Here is an 18,194-nt window from a genome sequence, read left to right as displayed (position 1 = left end):
CAATGTTTACACCTTACCTTCACACTGTCTGGGCGGCTCTGCTGGTCATTTTGTCCCTTTTAAATCTCCATACTCAAAGACTTTGGGCGTATCACGTTGGGTATTTACTAATGACAGCAAGAGAAGCTATAAATTAATGCACAAATAATAATTCTCACAGAAAATCAACACCCTTCAACACTGGAATTAGCTGTGTAAGAATATGTTTTTAAAGGAAGAGTTTGACATTTTGGAAAATAGGCATATTTCCTTTGTGGTTGAGAGTTAGATGGGAAGATTGACACCATTCTTGATTCATGTCTATCCATTTAATATGAAGCTGGGCAAGGAGACAGTTAGCTTAGCTTAGCTTAGCTTAGTTTAGCGTAAGGATTAGAAACTGGGAAACAGCTAGCCTGGCTCTGTCCAAAGGCAGATACTTATTAAATTAGTACGTTTTAGAGGTGCAATGCAGATTTTTTGGCAGACAGAGCCAGGTTAGCCGTTCCCCTTGCTTTCAGTCTAAGCTTCATATTTAATAGACAAAAATAAGAGCAATACGCTATTCTCATCTAACTCTCTGCAAGAAAGCAAATAAGTGTATTTCCCAAAAATGTCCAACTATTGCGGTCACTGCAATTTTGTTGACCTTTGGTTCAGATTAACAAGCCGTAAGTAAAGGTAGACTAAAGCTGAGATTGTTTGTCTTTTTTTTCCACAGTATGCTGCAGTTTAATAACAATTAAAACCATGGTCTCAATGCAACACCACAGACTCCATCCAAATGACGGAAAGCCTGGTTTTCCACCTCATCCAAGTGTCGCTCACTTCCTAATTGTTAATTACAGTGTTTGTCTTCACAGGATGTGACCTCAGCTTGGAGTTCACTCTAGTGACTGACCCTTGCAGCATCCCTGAGCTGCACTGCATGCGGCTGGGGGATTTCCTACATGTGTCTTGGGGCAGTGGGGTGTTTATTCAGGCAGAAACTTTAAGAACATGTAAGACGTGTTCAGAGGTCAAAGGTTTATGTTCCCAAATAAATACATTTACATGGGACATTGTATTTTGTATGTCAAGTTGAGTTGTTACTCTATGGCCAATTGTAAGGGTCCTATACACCACATACAGAACATTAATAAAGGTGCAAACAACTAGTCGGCGTCCTGAGCAGAGAATGAAGTCACACTCCCTCCGTGTGTGTTGTAATCTGAGCTTCTCTGTAGTTTGATGTTGTAGCAGGTCTGGCAGTGCTTGCATGTTTGTACGTGTAAGTCCTTGTGTGTGTATCCCACTGGCTAGCTAATCACTGCCACGCTACACTGGTAGGTACTTGCAACACAGTTTGCACTGTTAGCACCGTTAGCTGCTAACTGTCTGCTCAGGCACCTCCATGTTGAGAGCTGTGTGCAGGCAATCCTGGCCCAGGCTCTGAATCATAAATATGTTCTGAATGTCGCATACGGCTGCTTTAAATATAACATGTAGCCTACACACTATAAAACTGCACTTATATTAAATTAGAGATAAACAGACATGATGCTTAAAGATATATATAACTTTAGAGAAATATGCAGTGGTTGTACACGTTGCTGGTTATCAATGAAGTTATTCTTTGTTAAAAAAAACAAGTGTGTGTGTGAGTATATGTTGAGCATCCATGTGAACTTTTGCAAATGAGAGATGAGCACCATACAGCAAGCATGACTGGTTGTGTGTGTGAGAACCATGTGCGGTGCTTTAGCAGGGCAGTGTAGCGTGCAGTGCAGGAGCGAGCAGAGGCGGCCCAGGCCAGTACAGCCCCAGTACCCTGGTAATCCCTACGTTTTCAGGAGCCCTGGCCCGTACTTGATGAGCTTGAGCAAGAAAAAGGTTGCGCTTTCTCGTGTGTTTCTCTCTCTCTCTGTCTCCCTCTCTTTCTCTTTCTGTCTCTCACTCTTTTATTCCCCCTCTTTTTCTCATGCCCCCCCCCTCCTCCCCGTCCCCTGGAGCCACTTTGCGAATGAATGGATACCAAGTGTTTACTCAGCAACTTTGCCTGTCCCCCAATATTTCTCAGGATTGCATCAAAAAGGGGAAAATAACCTGCAGATAGACTATCTCCACGACCACCATTTAAGGTGTACATCTGGCATAAAATTGGGGAATATGTTAGCAGACACATTGTTAATCTCCGCAATTGTGACCTTAAATGCAAACCTGTATTCAGCTCATTTTTGTATTTATGGGAACACACACACAACTTGTGATTAGCTTCTGTCACAAACAAGCTTCTGTCTGGTCTTATCTTAATACTTTCGGGGACACTTTGACACACACATCCAACCAGTGTGTTTTACAGTGATGTCTTACTGATTTTAATCTCTAGACGTAAATATAAAACCTGTGTTAATTTCAGTGAGGAGGAGGAAACTTGGCCTGGCTCTATAAATCACATTTATAATGTTCTATTCACTCGGAAATACTCTAAGTTTGTGGTTCAGGTAAAAATTTCCAGACAGATTTTTACATTTTCTGTGAGACAGCAAACCTGAGCCACTTGCTGAGCTGAAATATATGAAGGATATAAATGTCCAGTGTGTAGGATTTATGGGGATATATTGGCAGAAATGGAATATAATAAGTATATTTTTTTCGGTGTATGTCACCTGAAAATAAGCATCTTCTTGTTTTTCATCTTAGGATGAGCCGTTTATATCTACATAGGGAGTGGGTCTTCAACCATGGAGTCTGCTATGTTGCATCACAATGTTTCTACAGAAGCCCAGAAAGGACAAATCAAACACTAGCTCTAGATTCATGTTTTTCGCATCAGCCACCATAGTGACGAACAAAACAGTGGGGAAACGCACTGATTTGTAATGTGAAATATCTATCTTATCTAATATTTATCAAAGAAAAAAGCTGAGCACTCATTAGCATGTGTTGGGCTAGCTGCTTGTCTGCAACAAGCCAAACAGCATCAGAGAAACACTGAGTTGTAATGTGAGTTGAAACTGCTTTATTCAGTGTTTTTACCAGTTTTAATCACCACATCAGTTTGTTTTGGAGCAGAGAGAGAGACCTCTGCAGATAATTTGGCTCCCAGTAAAAACCTCCTGAACAATAAACACTGAAGGAGTTCCAACTGGGAGTTCACACTTGGCACACAAGAAAAGTTTCAGGTGGCTGCAATCTGCAATCCTCACTGCTAGATGCCACTAAATCCTACAAACTGCTCCTTTAATCCAAAAACAAAATATGACTTTTTGGAGTGAAGCAAGATATGAAACTTTTTAGGGTAATTTGTTTTGTTAGATGTGATATTCTTGAATCTGTGGTCAGGTTTACAGAGTAAAGGGTAATTCAAGCCACAATGAGAAAACAGCAACCACTGCGACCAACACGTTTGAAGCTATGCATCACAGTGAGATGGCACACCAATATCCTAAGTCACAATTCTCATCATCAATGTGAACCTGAACCAGCAGGGCCTTAGCTCCTGCCATCTCAGCTTCAGGGAATCCTCCACCTTCTGACTGACTGTAACCACACTGCTGTTGATCCACCATTAAACTAGAAAGTTTACAAAAACTGTTTTTAACATCTGTGATAAATGAGTTTAGACAGCTGTGTGTGTCTGCATATTTCATTGCATTGTTGTATTAGGCTCTCTGAGCTTTAGAGGATGCTGAACCAGTGCAGAGTTTAGCAGTGAAATAGCAGAAATGTAATAATTTCTATCCTCTTTCCATTTCATTTATGAATCCTAATGTACTTCCCAATGGTGCATGTCAGCAGCTAATCCAATAGCCAGAGAAAAATGATGGCATTGTACGTTTCTGAAAACCATGGATCCACTACATTTGTGTGTTATGATGTTGCGGATACATTGAAACTTTACATTTCAATTACGGTGTGGTTAAAGTGTGGTGAGGTTTCAGCACAAAAATCACTTGGCTAGATTTAGGAAAAGGTCATGTTTTGACTTAAAATACCTGGTTCTGGGGGAACAATTCCAGCAGGAAACACAGCAACATCTCTGCAAAAACAACCCATTTTTGAGGCACTATCCCAAGTGGAAAAACAGTGAAAGAACAGTGACGGGTCACTGAAAATCACCAACCTTTGGGGGCTAAAAAGCTGCTCCAAACACAGCAATAACTCTCTAAATCATGTCCTCTTTTGTTGTTGGTTTCAAACAGTGGTCGAGAGGTTGACAGGTGTTACCTTCCACCATCCCCTCCGCCTCCCGATGATAAAGTCTGCTCATATGTCACTTTAGAAATGTTGATATGATATAGTATATGAACTGTGCAAATGTAACGTATTTGTGGTTTGAAGAAAGGTACAATGCCAACATTTTCTTCTGGCGACTGGGCTGCAGCGGCATCATCCTGCCATTGGGTGGTCGGACATTTTGTAAAGACAGTAACACAGGGTGGAAGTGAAGCGAGGTGTTCACTGTACACAAAAAAAATGCCTGTGTGTAAAGTACATTGTCTAAAATTGTAAATATCTGTACATGGAGCGTCAAAGTGCAGAGAGGTACGGGGAGGCTGTGGTGGGGTTGGTGGGGTGAGTTTAGGAGAAGAGGGGATTAGCAAGAGGCCGCAGGCCCCGAGGCAGAGGGCCCGTTTCCTGGCCTGAGCCCCTGTTTGTCCTGCCTGACCTGGCAGCTCTGGGGGCAGATCCTGCTTGGATACAGCCCTGCTCCCACGCCTGTCTGAAGCTGTTAGCCACTGGCTGTGAGTAGCTAGCTGGGCTTAGTGTTGTCTGAGCTGCGGCTGGGTCGGGAGGGGTCCTATCATCTATGGGGGGGGGGGTTGCCAGTGACTTTGTGTTAGCGGTGTGAGGGTGACAGGGAAACAGGCATCCAGTAAAGGAGTGGGAGGTTATGATTAATGACTTTAGTTGGATTATTGCCACCATGTTTTTTTGAGACCAGGCCCGTTAGAAGGACAATCTTAAACAGTGTGAAGGGATGTGTCTGTCTCTTTTTGGTTTTCTCCATCTGCCTCTCTAAATGAACACATGAAAAACAAACATAAATTTTCCTCATAAGGTGTTCGACTCATATATATACTGTATAGAACAGCTTCAGTGAACTTTGGCATTGATTCACCACCATTCCTGCAAAAGATATTACCTCATTTGGTGTTTTTTGACGGGGGTGGAAAAAGCTGTCTAACAATCTGGTCCCAAATCTTCGAAAGGCATTGGAGGATCTTTCCACAGGCGCCTAAAGGAGGAGTAAGAGAAAATAAAAAGGCAAAACTATCTGGGGCACGATACAAAAACACAAATTTGCAAATTTCCACATATCATATCCTCTTCTGTTAGTTTGTTGACTAAGTTGTTTGTTTGTGTTAATTCCTTATTAGTTCTTGTTCTTGTTAATAATATATGCAATAATAACAACAATAATAATTTGTATTTTTACATTTTTTGTTGGGGTATAGGGGGCAAACATGGGGAGCCAAGGGGTTGGCCTATGCTCGGTTTGGCACTGCCCTAAGGTGTAAAATTAGGCTGAGATCTGGTGATTGCGAAGACATCACATATAATTAGTGTCCTCTTTTTATACTTATCAAACAGTTCTCCCTAAACCTGTCATGTCTGCTGTGAAGCCGTGCCTCCTTAGGGGAACAAAAAAGTTGTTCTTGGGTGCGTCAGTACAATGAACAACCGAGAAAGGACGGCAGAGGAGATACCCACACACCAATGCAACTGGGCTGGACAGACACAAAAAAGGTTCACAGGATGAGATCAGTGCAAAACAAATGTCAATTTATTTAGGACATCCATGCACAAAAACAGCAGCAAACATTTCAGCCCTTGAGCACTGATGATAGTTGAGGACTGAAATGTTTGCTGCTGTTTTGATTCACTTTTTATTATTGGTTTTTGCACTTTGAGCACCCTTGTTTTTAATGCACAGGTGTCCTTAATAAATTGACTTTTTTCTGCATTGATCTCAGCCTTTGAACCTTTTTTGTGGCTGTCCAGCCCAGTTGCATTGGTGCGTAGGTATCTCCTCTGCTGCCCTAAACCTGTCAGGCCACTCCTTTACTCAGGGTTTCTTTTAATTTGTTTCCCATCTGAACATCCTCAGCATGATGACATTATCAGTGTGCCTTGCTGGGCTCAGTCCACTATCATTCACAACACTCCACAGCACCTCTCCCCATGTTGTTTAAAGTAACGGCACACTGTGTATCTTACCTTTTAACTTCAACCCTCTATTTGCCTAAATAATCAATCAGAAGCACTATCCCAGGCTTGTGTTTAAAAGCTGTTGTGTGTGCAGCACTGTGTTTTCACTTAAAGATCCATAAGATAACACCTCTCCTCTCTGGCCGGGGGGACTGTTTGATTATCGCTCTCCAAAAAGGAAAATGAAATAAGAGGGATATTTACTTTTCTTCCCCAAAAGCTTTGATAGCTCAATTGCTTGTTTTCAGTGGCTTGTTATTATTTTTCAATTGCTGGATTGTCTGTTGGGTTTGGAGTAGCGCGGAGCAGCTCTGTGAGTGTTGTTTCTGCCCTGGATATACACAGAGCTGTCAGTGAAAGCAGGGAGAGAGCAGCAGACAGAGAGGGTCATCAGTAAATCTCTGTTAGTGCCTCAAACAGTAAAGAATACGTCTACTATTGTTCCAGTATGGTGTGTGACGCATTGTGAAGATATTATGATCCATACAGGCTGCCTAATGCTTTTTTCTGGGTTATATCTTACCATGGAAACTAAGCTGACAAAAGGCCTAACCAAATCCTAAAATCCCCCTTTTGAAAACTGGCATCTGAGGAAGACTAGAACTTAACTCAAGTGATTTTACTGTCACATACAGAGTATCATGGACTCAGAGGAATACTGAAATTTTCTTTTGGGTCTTGTCCTCCTGCCTCACCAGTGACGTCACTCCTGCCCTGCTTTATAAAACTGTCAACGCCTTCCTCTCACCTGGACTGACACACACCACCCCAAACACCAGGGCAGGACAGGGGCTATTTTTGGCCAGAGGAGAGGATCATCAGTAGATAAACTACGCACCTAACTTGGCTCTTTCTCGGGCATTCTCCCCAGCTGATCATTTCCACAAAAAGAAGATCATCACATTGTTTCTTTTATGAATCTGGCAAATTATTCTTACTTCTCTGGCATGTGCAACATGACCGCAGAGACGCAGCACTCGCCCGCCGAGGCGAGTCCTGTTGTCATGTCTCCAAATGTCAGCCTGGACTCGCCGCTGCCTCCGCCGCCTCTCATGCTGCAGGCCCGCTCCAAGGACAATGTGTTGATCAAGTCGGAGCCCCGGGGGAACAGTCCCAACACGGAGGATGGAGCCGCTCTGGGGCAGACTGAGGAGCACCTGCCCACCGGGAGCCGCCGGAGGAAGAGGCCCGTCCAGAGGGGGAAGCCTCCCTACAGCTACATCGCTCTCATCGCCATGGCCATCGCCAACTCCCCCGAGAGGAAGCTCACCCTGGGGGGCATTTATAAGTTCATCATGGAGCGCTTTCCTTTCTACAGGGAGAACTCCAAGAAGTGGCAGAACTCCATCCGCCACAACCTCACCCTCAACGACTGTTTTGTGAAGATCCCCCGGGAGCCCGGCAGACCAGGTAAAGGCAACTACTGGACGTTAGACCCCGCAGCTGAGGACATGTTTGACAACGGGAGCTTCCTGAGGAGGAGGAAAAGATTCAAGCGCACAGATGTGAGCACCTACCCCGGGTACATGCAGAGCTCAAGCGCGTTTACACCAACCCCAATGGGCAGGCCCTCGTACCCAAACACCCTGTACGCAGGGATAGGCTCCGGTTATGGCTCCCAGCTGACTGCAACATCCCCGCATCCGGCCATGCTGCATCACTACCAGACCTCCGCCGGGGTCGGCCAAGGACAGCCGCGCATGTTCAGCATCGACAACATCATCAGCCAGCAGACGGTGGTGCAGAGCGGCCCGGGGGGAGACCTCAACTCGCAGGCGCTGGGGCTGGGCGGAGGTGACCTGGGCACCATGACCTCCAGCTGCTCGGTCACCGGCACCGACCCGTCTGCGTGCTTCCAGACCCAGACTGTGAACCCGTCTGCGAACATGCTGAGCAGAAACAGCGGGAATCTGTCATCCAACCTGACCGCAGGGTACCCGTACTCCTCCTCGGCCTCTCCTCCAAACCTGCCCTCCATGACCCAGTCCGGTTTCTCTCCGGGGAGCTCGCAAGTGTACTGCTCCGGCAACCGGCTGTCTCTGCCGGCCCTGCGCCCGGGCTCCTGCGCCGAGCACACGGAGCAGCTGCTGGGCCTCTCCAGCCCCATGAACTCCTACAACAACACCTACATGCGACAAGCCAACTTTGCGTCAGGATTAGAGCGGTATATGTGAGACTTTACATACAAAGGAAAATCCTAATTAATTAAAGGTCACTTAATAGTCCCCTTAATGAGTCCATATGAAACACAGGTCTGGTATCATGACATAAAACAGTATTTTTGGGACACATATCCAAACACAAGGCCTATATTTTAAAGCTTCTATTATGTCAATCATTAAACGACAGATTTATAATTTCCTGTATAAAATTCGGTGATTTATTATCTTATCTTGACCGAGCCTCATGATAAAACATTCCTATTTTATGAAAGCCATTTTAGATCCGTTTGACACATTCCATGACTGTATCTCAGAGAGTTTAATGTGTTTTATTGTGCCACATTTCGTTCACAGTTCCTGTGTTTTACAGTTTGTTTTTACATATATTTGTTATATCATCAATTCAAGTCTGCTTTTTTGTCATGTAAATAGTTTGTTGGTGTATAAAACTAAAGGATAAGAGTGTTATGATTGCTGACGACAGGTCGCCTGAAATAAATTCATTTTTACAGTAAAATAAAGGTGGTCTTTATTTGCAATAATTCAGATGTATTTGTCAGTGGAAAATACTGTAGTTTGTATTATTTGGTTTTAGTGTGACTGCAGGTTAAGTTACATCAATCATTGCATTTTCTTAAAATGAATCACATTTCAGTCAAAATGATAACGTGTTTTTATTTAAAAGCTGGTTGTATTATTGTTAATATTTAATATATTTAAGACCAAACAGTTCAAAAATATGTCCTGGTTCAAATCTAAATATTTTGTAATAACCAACCTCGCTTAAAAAATAAGACTTGAGGATTTTTCTCCTAGTAAAACAAAACAAAGTAAGGATAGATATTTTAAAAAAGATAAAAGTAGCAGCATTGATTTGATTTGATTTGAAAGCCTTTTTGTTTTTTTCCTTATAGACAAAATGTGTTTTGATAAATAAATGTAGTACAAATAAGACACAGTACAAATGAACAATTAGACACACTAACAATATAAAAAGGACAGATTACTCACCATTATCACACATCGATTCAAAATTTTAACACAGTAAATTAAATAAAAATCACAGGAAATCAAGGTTAGGAACTATTAATTAAACATATTGACTGAACTAGTCTTAACCACTCGCACAGTGTCCTAATATAGCACAAATGTTCTAATCGTTTTAGCTGTAGGTGCCTTTAAAATCTATAATACAGGTCTTATTGTCTAAACTGAGAGAATACACACTGTACCAACAACAAAGACCAAGTGAGGGATATTATATATGAATGTATATTCACTATGGACTGGAGTCCGTTACATCATCAACATCTCTAAATAATCTTTATCACAATTTAACTTGTAGGTTGTTTTTCCTCATAATCAATTCCTTTATTTTTAATTCCACCATATAAAGTTCTTATTCTATAACATTAGTTAAATACTTTATTGTTACTTGTGAGGTGGGTGTTTCTCTGCCATTTTTATGTTCCAAAAATACTTTTTGGTCCAAGGATGCAGATACGCATTTATTTCAATGCTTAGCCTATTCACTAGCCTATTTCGACACAGATCTACTAATTTTTCACTTGTTTTTATTATGAACTATATCAATAACTAGGTGTTATTCAGATTTTAATCAGCATTTTAATTCGCTTTCTCTGTTGAAAAAAGAAAATATCAACTGCTAGACAAACATTAGTCAATAAATATACATGAAATGGTTCACAGATATACAAAGTAGTGATTAATATATCATAATTTGTCAAATAGCTTCACAAGTCATCTGAGGTCATGTAGACATGTAGAAATAAAGTGGAATAGTTGGTGTTGGTGACAGAAACAAATTGTGTCAAAGTTCCTTGTAGCACCCAACTGGCATAATTTTCATCATGGAGAGGTAATTCAGTAAACATAGATGCAACCTGGTCACATTCTGGTGTTCATGATTACATTTTAAGGCTGTTTAAAAAAAAAAAAACACAACTCACATCAAAACACAGATTCAAAAATACAAGAAATTCATTCTAATGTAATAATAAAAAAGCTCTGAGTTTGTTTTTGCTCAGGTCATGAAGGCTTCCAGCTTGTACAGCTGCCCACCGCTCTCTGTGTTATTGTCTTGAAGCCACATACAGCTGCACTCAAACTATTGATGCATCAGAAGGACAGATGGTGTAAGGGTTGTATTAGATTTAAACTTCTACACATAGTCTGCAGATAGTGTTCCCCGCATCTGTTGCAGCACAAATTTGCCTGAGGGCCACCTGGTGGGTGAGTCCCATCATGCACATGATCAACAGGGATGAGGCAGGTACTTGTAAGTGAAAACTAAGCGGGGTCTTTGGTTTAAAGACGGTCTCTGATAAGAGGAACAGCATCTTACCAAACAGGAAGCTCGACTTTCCTTTGATAACCTACGTCTATATCTTCCACAAGCTGGGATCATAACAGAGATTTTAAAACATAAGTTAGTATGGTCAAATTCAAAAGCGAAGGTCTGCTCACAGCTAAACCTCATTACTTCTGTGTGATACAACTGTTAGTTCAGCATGAGTGAACACAGTTGGAACTGAAGGAATTAAACAGGTTCACCACTAGATGGAAGCAGAAGCTAAATGTTCAGCCTGTGGGATAGTTCACAGTCTAACAAGGATTTCGTTTTGCAGTTTGTTGTGTTTATGGTTAAATACAATTATTCTGCTCTGACTCCACTGCTAAAGTCACAGTTTACGGTTTTAAAAATGCTCATTTTGTATTGACAGGCAGGCTGGTTTGGATCTGTAGATGTTCCACACATAATCAGGAATAATCTGATTTTTATTACAGTATTGTGTTTTGCTGAACTGAACCGATTTGACTGATTTGAAGTCTTTAAAAGAGTTTTAATTATAGGAGGAAGCACTGTCATACAAAGTTGGTGTTCTGTATCTTGCCAAACATGTCCCTGTCCAGAAAAAAAAAAAACTGTACACAGATGAAATTGCTAATTGTTTATGACTACTCAGCATGGATCCACAGAGTAAGTTTGCACAGAATTTGAGACATCATTAAAAAGCTGATGAAATGTGGGACCTACCTAATTTTCTTTACTTGTGTTGAATTAAATCTTTAAGAAATGACAATAATGACAATAGTTGATTTGTTCATACACTATGTTGTATCTTTATAGCTGCGGCATGGGAGAGGTGCCCAAGTGAAATTAATAAAGTTGATCTTGAACCTTGACTCTAAAGCCACCTTACCACGTGCACAACCATGGAATAACCTATGAAAGAATTAGGAGGCTTCACAACTGAGACATTACCATTACAACTTATTACAGACAAAAATATTTATGCAACAAAACTCACTGTGCTGGAAATGTCTCAGTGTGATGTCATCTGGCCAGTGATCTGAAAAACAGCAAAATGAAAACAACGATGCATCAAGAACTGCTTTTTTAAATTAGTGTTTCTTCACACAACTCTAAACATCGAAGGTGCTCCTGTGCAGCTTCTATCTATTCTTGACTTCACACTATTCATGACAGTTTCAATGCTTTTTATGACCCTTTCAAGATGATTTTTTAGCCAAAAAATTAAACACTGATTTCTGGACAGTTATCTTTTTCTTATTCAAGCATTGCAAGTGAGTGTAAAGGTAAGTAGTGTATATGTAATCCTGTGCAGAGGTAGGTTTAATGTAAGAATGTAGTTACTACAGTGAGTTAGCTTAATCTACATTTGCCAAGAGATACCTGCAAGTATAACGTAAAAAGACAGTATTAGGTTTAGTGGTAGATTTAAATGAATGTGAACTTTCACACATAAGAGCTTTAATAAGTTAAAAAAAAATGAAATTAGACTATTTAATGACTTTTAAGGCCTTATATTAATAGAATTAAAGACATTTCAAGACTTTTTAAGGACCTGCATACGCTCTGTTTTAACATTGTGTTTGAATTTACACTTGTTGTCATAGCTTGATGTTTCAGAGGATGTAACTAATATGATCTAATTCATTTTCAAACATTAATTCTTCAAGCCAAGCCCTCTATTAGATCATATTTTGGACCGTTTGTTTTATTTAACCTCCTAGTGTTTCAACATGCCTCATTATCCCAATCTTACACTCTGACTGACAGCCAGTGGTGTAGTGGAGGGTATACACAACTCTCTTTCTGGCTGTTTACAGTGTGACCACTTATCAGCCAAAAAGCCACCGGAATATTTAGGACAGTATTCCTCCTTACTTAGTACAACCACGCCATCAGCTACCATGACACAACTGCTGACAACCAATCGCAACTAGTGTCAGTAAGTATTGTAATGCACATGAATACTCCTGCATATGGTTAATAATTGATATACTTTACTCTGATTTTTTCTTAAAGACATAATATTTTCATATCGATGTGGGGTGACTGCATTTTATTAACGCATGAACTGCAAGCTGACTTGACTTTAAACTTAATTTTCCACTTCCTCAAAATCTCAAAATACCTCAGCAGCCTTCAGTTTCTCAGCTGCATCATGCCCCATGTTGACAGGATACATCACAGGCCTTTACTAACATGTTCGGCCCTGTGAGGATTTCACTTGTATCACCTTGTCACCAGCAGAGGGCACTTCAACACCACAAACTGCACCGATGAGACACCTCTCCACTGGGCCAACTCACGGATCATAAAATCCAAAAATCCAGTGAACCTTTGGAAACTTCCAAGAGCCTGAAATGCCTACAGCACACGTTTTGTATGTTACTAAATATAATTTGATAATTCAGCCAAATCTCTTTGTAAAATTAAATAAGTGCAGGTCGGACGCTTGATAATAAAAAGAGCTGTAAATAAATACAGGCCAGTAAATTTGTTGCTAAACACACACACACACACACACACACACAAAAATGAGTGGGCCGCATGGACCATCTCGTGTTTATTGATTGGCTATAGATCTTTAAAGATATTCCAATACAGTATCAATCAACAGGTCCAAAGGCTCCAAAAAGTTCCGAGGATCTAGGGATGATAATAACAATAATAATAATAATAATGATGATGATGGCTGTATATGCGTCAGGTAGGTCTCAGTGCGTCTTTTCTAGATATTAAAAGCCTTCTGACAGGCAGGTCAGACAAATCACACACGGCTCTGTCTGTAGGTGGTATTCAAGAAGTTGCATGTGTGACTTGCACTTGATCCCTCAGTGGTTCAGTATTTTCCTTCAATGAAGAATATTTAGATTTAAACAAGCAAACAAAAATACAGATAGATTATGAAAACTATAGTTCCGTGGTGAGTAACAAAAAAAACGATGACAGTCTGTGTGCCGTGTGACCTCTGAGATGAATGGGCTGCTGATGTAAACGCATTACAATAACTCGGTGTTTCTGCACCGTAATGAACTGGAATGTCATCTTGTGTCTGAATGAGCCCGCACACATTCACACACACATTACACATTGTCATCTGCTGCTGGCCTCTCACTCCTGACGAAGACGAATTGGAGCAGGTTGCAGCTGACTGTGTGTGTGTGTGTGTGTGTGTGTGTGTGTGTGTGCGTGTGCGTCCTTGTGAATTGTGCAGAAAATGCAGATGGATAGTGTTGTGACTTCTTGACGACGAAAACACAAAACCTATGAGAAGTGATCAGGGAATTAGGCGACTGGCCAGAACCTTTGAGGAGGAATTCAAGACGGATAAAATCAGCCAGTTTATTAGGGACAGAATAAAGAGCTCCTTTTGTTTATTAAACACCTGAAACAAAAACTGATGAAACAGATCAAACGTCTGAACAACCATTAAAAATGATAATTAAAAGACTAATGAAAAAAATGATAAAAGGCCAATTTTAGTGACATCCTGATATTTATTATTAACTTAATTTTAAAAAAAATTATGGGCGCAAATGTGGTGTATTTCATTTCTGAATTCAACAAGTATTGCGTTTGAAAAGGAACGAAAATATATAAAATAATAATAATAATAGTAATAATAATAATAATAATAATAATAATAATAATTTCCTTTTAGCACTTGCCTTTCGTTCTTAGTCATGAGCTGTGCAGATAGATTTGACACATTTTTATAACTTACGTGTAACCATATTATATAATTATAATGGACGATCTGGCTCTAAATATAAATTTTTAATGTAGGCCTATATGTGCTTTGTGTGTGTAGACTAGTACATAAAAATCCAGTCATCGTTTTTTGGAGCACACCTTGCACTCCACGCACCTCACACTGGAAAAAGGGAAAAAAAGACATTTAATTGAGTCACGCAACCTCATGTTCACAAATTAAATCGCTTTTTCAAAGATTAAATGCCAAATTGCACCGTTTGGTTGTCAGTGAGACTAATTTGTTTAAAACGCATTTTTTTAAATCCATAATTTTATTTTTTAATGGATTGTTAAAGCACATAATAAGAGAGATCTCTGTCTATAATAAGCAAATTAAGTGTTTAAAATATCAAGTTCATACGCACCGGAACACCTGATATTATCCACTTTATATTACATGTTGTCGTTGTTTTTTTATTAAGTTATTTTTCTTTAACGAATTATTTTTAAGATTTAAGATCAGATCCAAATATCACTTTTTACAGGTCAATTTCGTCCAGTTCCTGGTAACAGTGACTCAAAGACCACGTGACCAGCGTGCTCCTATAAATACCTTTTGAGAGCTAAGGAGGATAGTGTGATAGTCTGGCTGGATACCTACCCAACCCCGTGCGTAAAAGACATTTTGGAAAGACACTTGGATATCCAAAAGTAGCTTTTTTTAAATGAGCTACAGCCTAAACTGATCACAGGCGGGAACAATCGCATCTGAAGAAGACACAAATCCAGACTGGTGCAAGCTCGATGATCTTTGACCGTTTCTTTTTTACGCCTGAAAACCAGAAGTTTTCTGCTCGATGAGAAGAACCTCGCGCGGCCCTGCTTGACCAGCCTCGGACGACCCGGAGTCGCCAAATCCACAGGTCAAAGAGTTATTTATCTTTTCAATAGATTCTAGCCATGTGTGAGTTCAGTAGTTGGAGATAAAGCTGCAGAAAAAGTCTGGTGTGGTTGTAAGGGGGAAAGGGAGAGTGTGTGCGCGCTCTCGCTCAGTCGCCTCACCGGACCAGAGGAGGAGGAAATCTGGGAGAGAGGGGGAAGAGAAGCGGCGTCTCCGAGGATGACTTTAGGGACGGATATGTCCGACAGCTCTGCATTGTCCGAAGATGTGGACATCGATGTGGTTGGGGGTGACATATCCGTTGGAAAGGACGGAAAGTACATTCACCACGAGTTCAACTTGGACAATGACTCGGACGATAATTACTCCCAGAACGCGGCCGAGAGAGTTTCCTCTCCCGGGCTCAGCAGCTCCGACTGCCCGTCAGACCAGATGGGGTCCAGCGCAGAGGTCGGGACCGTGATCGGGGAGAAATCCAGAAAAAGTGCACTTGTGAAGCCCCCGTACTCTTACATCGCTCTGATCACCATGTCCATCCTGCAGAGCCCAAAGAAGCGTCTCACTCTCAGCGAGATCTGCGAGTTCATCAGCAACAGATTCCCTTACTACCGGGAGAAATTCCCGGCGTGGCAGAACTCTATCCGCCACAACCTTTCCTTAAACGACTGCTTCGTGAAAATCCCACGAGAGCCCGGCAACCCCGGAAAGGGCAACTACTGGACCCTCGACCCGGATTCCGCAGACATGTTCGACAACGGGAGCTTCTTGCGCAGGAGGAAGCGCTTCAAGAGGCATCAAACTAACGAAATCCTCAGGGAGTCTGGTGGCTTTCTACCCGGGTTTGGATACGGCCCGTATGGATACAACTATGGACTTCAGCTGCAAAACTTCCACGCAGCCCACAGCCCGTATCACCCACACCACACAGGTGGTTCATTCCCATTCCCTAACGCCCCCTGCACCTTGCCCTCATCAGCCTCCATATTCCCTGCGCCGCATCCCCTTCCCTCCCTTTTAGGGGCCGATTTAAGAAAGCCCTTCTACCCTCAGTTAAGCCCGTCTCTGCCGCCTCTCAAGACGGACTCCAGCGCCCCGAATCGGCCTTCATTCTCCATTGACAATATAATCGGCGCGGCCAACTCCACCGCCTCTTCCTACAGCGCGCAGCCGGGCAGCCAGGCGCAGATCCTGGCCATATTGACCCCAGCACTGGCCTCTGCCTCCAATCACTTGAGCCTCACACAGGACAGCATATTACAACCCGGGCCACATGGTCAGACTTTCTCCAGCAAAACCCCGAATATGAACACTTGTCCTTTCTAAATAATAATAATAATAATAATGATGACAAGACTGAAAAATCTTTTATTAAAGCCAATTGTGGCGTCGTCCTATGTGAAGGTAGGCTGTACATTCTTGATGAAATAAGAGTGTTTCTGCTCTCCCCATTTCCTAACAATGTAAGAGGAGAGAAATGTTTATTTATGGTTTGTAAATATATGTATAATATTGAGAGACAGAAGCAAGAGAAACTCGGAGAGGGATCTTTTTAAAAAACAGTGCTGGCCTGCAGTCTGGCATGAGGCCTCCATTTGTCAGTGTGGAGAAAACGATCCTGTTATTTTAACATAAGTTAAAGGTGTCACCCATGGCTACGGGGATGATTTTTTAAATATAATTGAGAATTTTATTATGATTTATATTGTTTTTATTCTGTGCGTCGTGAGAAAATGGCACTGTTGTTGTTGACATATAGGCTGACAGAGACGGCAAACTCAGGTTTTACTTAGAAAGCACATGGAGACAAAAGGGGGGGTTTCTGACAACAAAAAAATTAACCATTTCCCACTATCACTCCTTTCCTCCCCTCACTCTCCTCTACATGGTGAATTTGTGACAATATCATTTCATGTCGTCGGTGGACACGTAGGATATGTGTTTTTTTTGGTATAAAAGAGCGGATTACCTCTCTCAACCTTTTTAATTGTTGTTCGTTCCTATCTATTTCACAAGTTAATCTGTGAAACATACAGTATGTCATGTGTTGCCGATAGAGAGACACCTAAATGTTCATAGGTCATTTTTTTGTTGTAATGACAAGAATAATAAATGTTTGTGAATTTGAAAAGAAAAACAAAATCGTTATTTTTTTTATTGCATGGAAAGTTGATGCGTCAGAGTTCACCAGAGAAGGGCCTGTAAACTAAACAGCAGCACATCAGTTGCATTAAATTAAATATACATATGCTGTTTTTGCAAATATTTAAAAACTTACAAATGAAAGTCCAAAGTTTTCTTTCTTCTTATTTATAAAAAAAAAGGTGCTTTGTTGGTTTCCTTGCATTATTTTTATGTTTCCCCTCAGTGAAAGGTGATTTTAATATTCTATTTTCATACATTTTTGCACATTATGGTCAAATTTTAATATTTATTCTTGCTCTAATCATGCAACATCATTTTAGTATATTAAACCCATGCGTGAACACTGACCATTTACAACAAGCCTAAATAGAGGAGTCTCTTAGTAATGCACTTAATTCAGACTCCTTTTGGTGCGTAAAAACGCACAACATTCAGTTGAAATATTTCAAACACGACTCCATGTACATAGCAGTCATGAATATCACGCAACAGTGGGCAAGTATACCTCTTGTGTGGCTCTTGCTCGCTTGTAAAGGACCATTTTCTAGCAAGTTACAAAGGCCCCAAATGAATGGGGGACGTTAGCAGGGCCTCGGCGGTCTGTAATTGAAAGTGAACAAGGATATACCCACGGTCTTTTGGGCTTTCGTTGCTAATTTGTAGCAGCATTTTTCATTAGGCTCCTAATCCACCATAATGCGGCTTTTTGGCCGTTTGTTGATGTTGTCAGTGTGGACCCCTGGCCCAGGGGAGTGAATGTGCGCGCAGCGAGCGGTCCCCTGTGAGA

General features: G+C 41.2%; 2 protein-coding genes across 2 annotated transcripts; both read left to right on the top strand.

Moving 5' to 3' along the window:
- Nucleotides 1–6,948: 6,948 nt before the first annotated feature.
- foxe3 (forkhead box E3) lies at nucleotides 6,949–8,747 on the top strand. The gene has a single exon (XM_033622719.2). The coding sequence runs from the start codon at nucleotides 7,089–7,091 to the stop codon at nucleotides 8,346–8,348; it is 1,260 nt and encodes a 419-aa protein (XP_033478610.2). The 5' UTR covers nucleotides 6,949–7,088; the 3' UTR covers nucleotides 8,349–8,747.
- A 6,257-nt stretch (nucleotides 8,748–15,004) lies between these two features.
- foxd2 (forkhead box D2) lies at nucleotides 15,005–17,404 on the top strand. The gene has a single exon (XM_033620964.2). The coding sequence runs from the start codon at nucleotides 15,485–15,487 to the stop codon at nucleotides 16,586–16,588; it is 1,104 nt and encodes a 367-aa protein (XP_033476855.2). The 5' UTR covers nucleotides 15,005–15,484; the 3' UTR covers nucleotides 16,589–17,404.
- The last annotated feature ends 790 nt before the right edge of the window (nucleotides 17,405–18,194 follow it).

This window comes from Epinephelus lanceolatus, chromosome 6 (genome assembly GCF_041903045.1).
Source record: "Epinephelus lanceolatus isolate andai-2023 chromosome 6, ASM4190304v1, whole genome shotgun sequence".
In the NCBI taxonomy this organism is placed as follows: Eukaryota; Metazoa; Chordata; class Actinopteri; order Perciformes; family Serranidae; genus Epinephelus; species Epinephelus lanceolatus.
This window is presented reverse-complemented; position numbering and strand designations above follow the sequence as displayed.

Coding starts and splice junctions, on each gene's coding strand:
- foxe3 (XM_033622719.2), top strand. CDS start 7,089: ATGAATCTGGCAAATTATTCTTACTTCTCTGGCATGTGCAACATGACC.
- foxd2 (XM_033620964.2), top strand. CDS start 15,485: ATGACTTTAGGGACGGATATGTCCGACAGCTCTGCATTGTCCGAAGAT.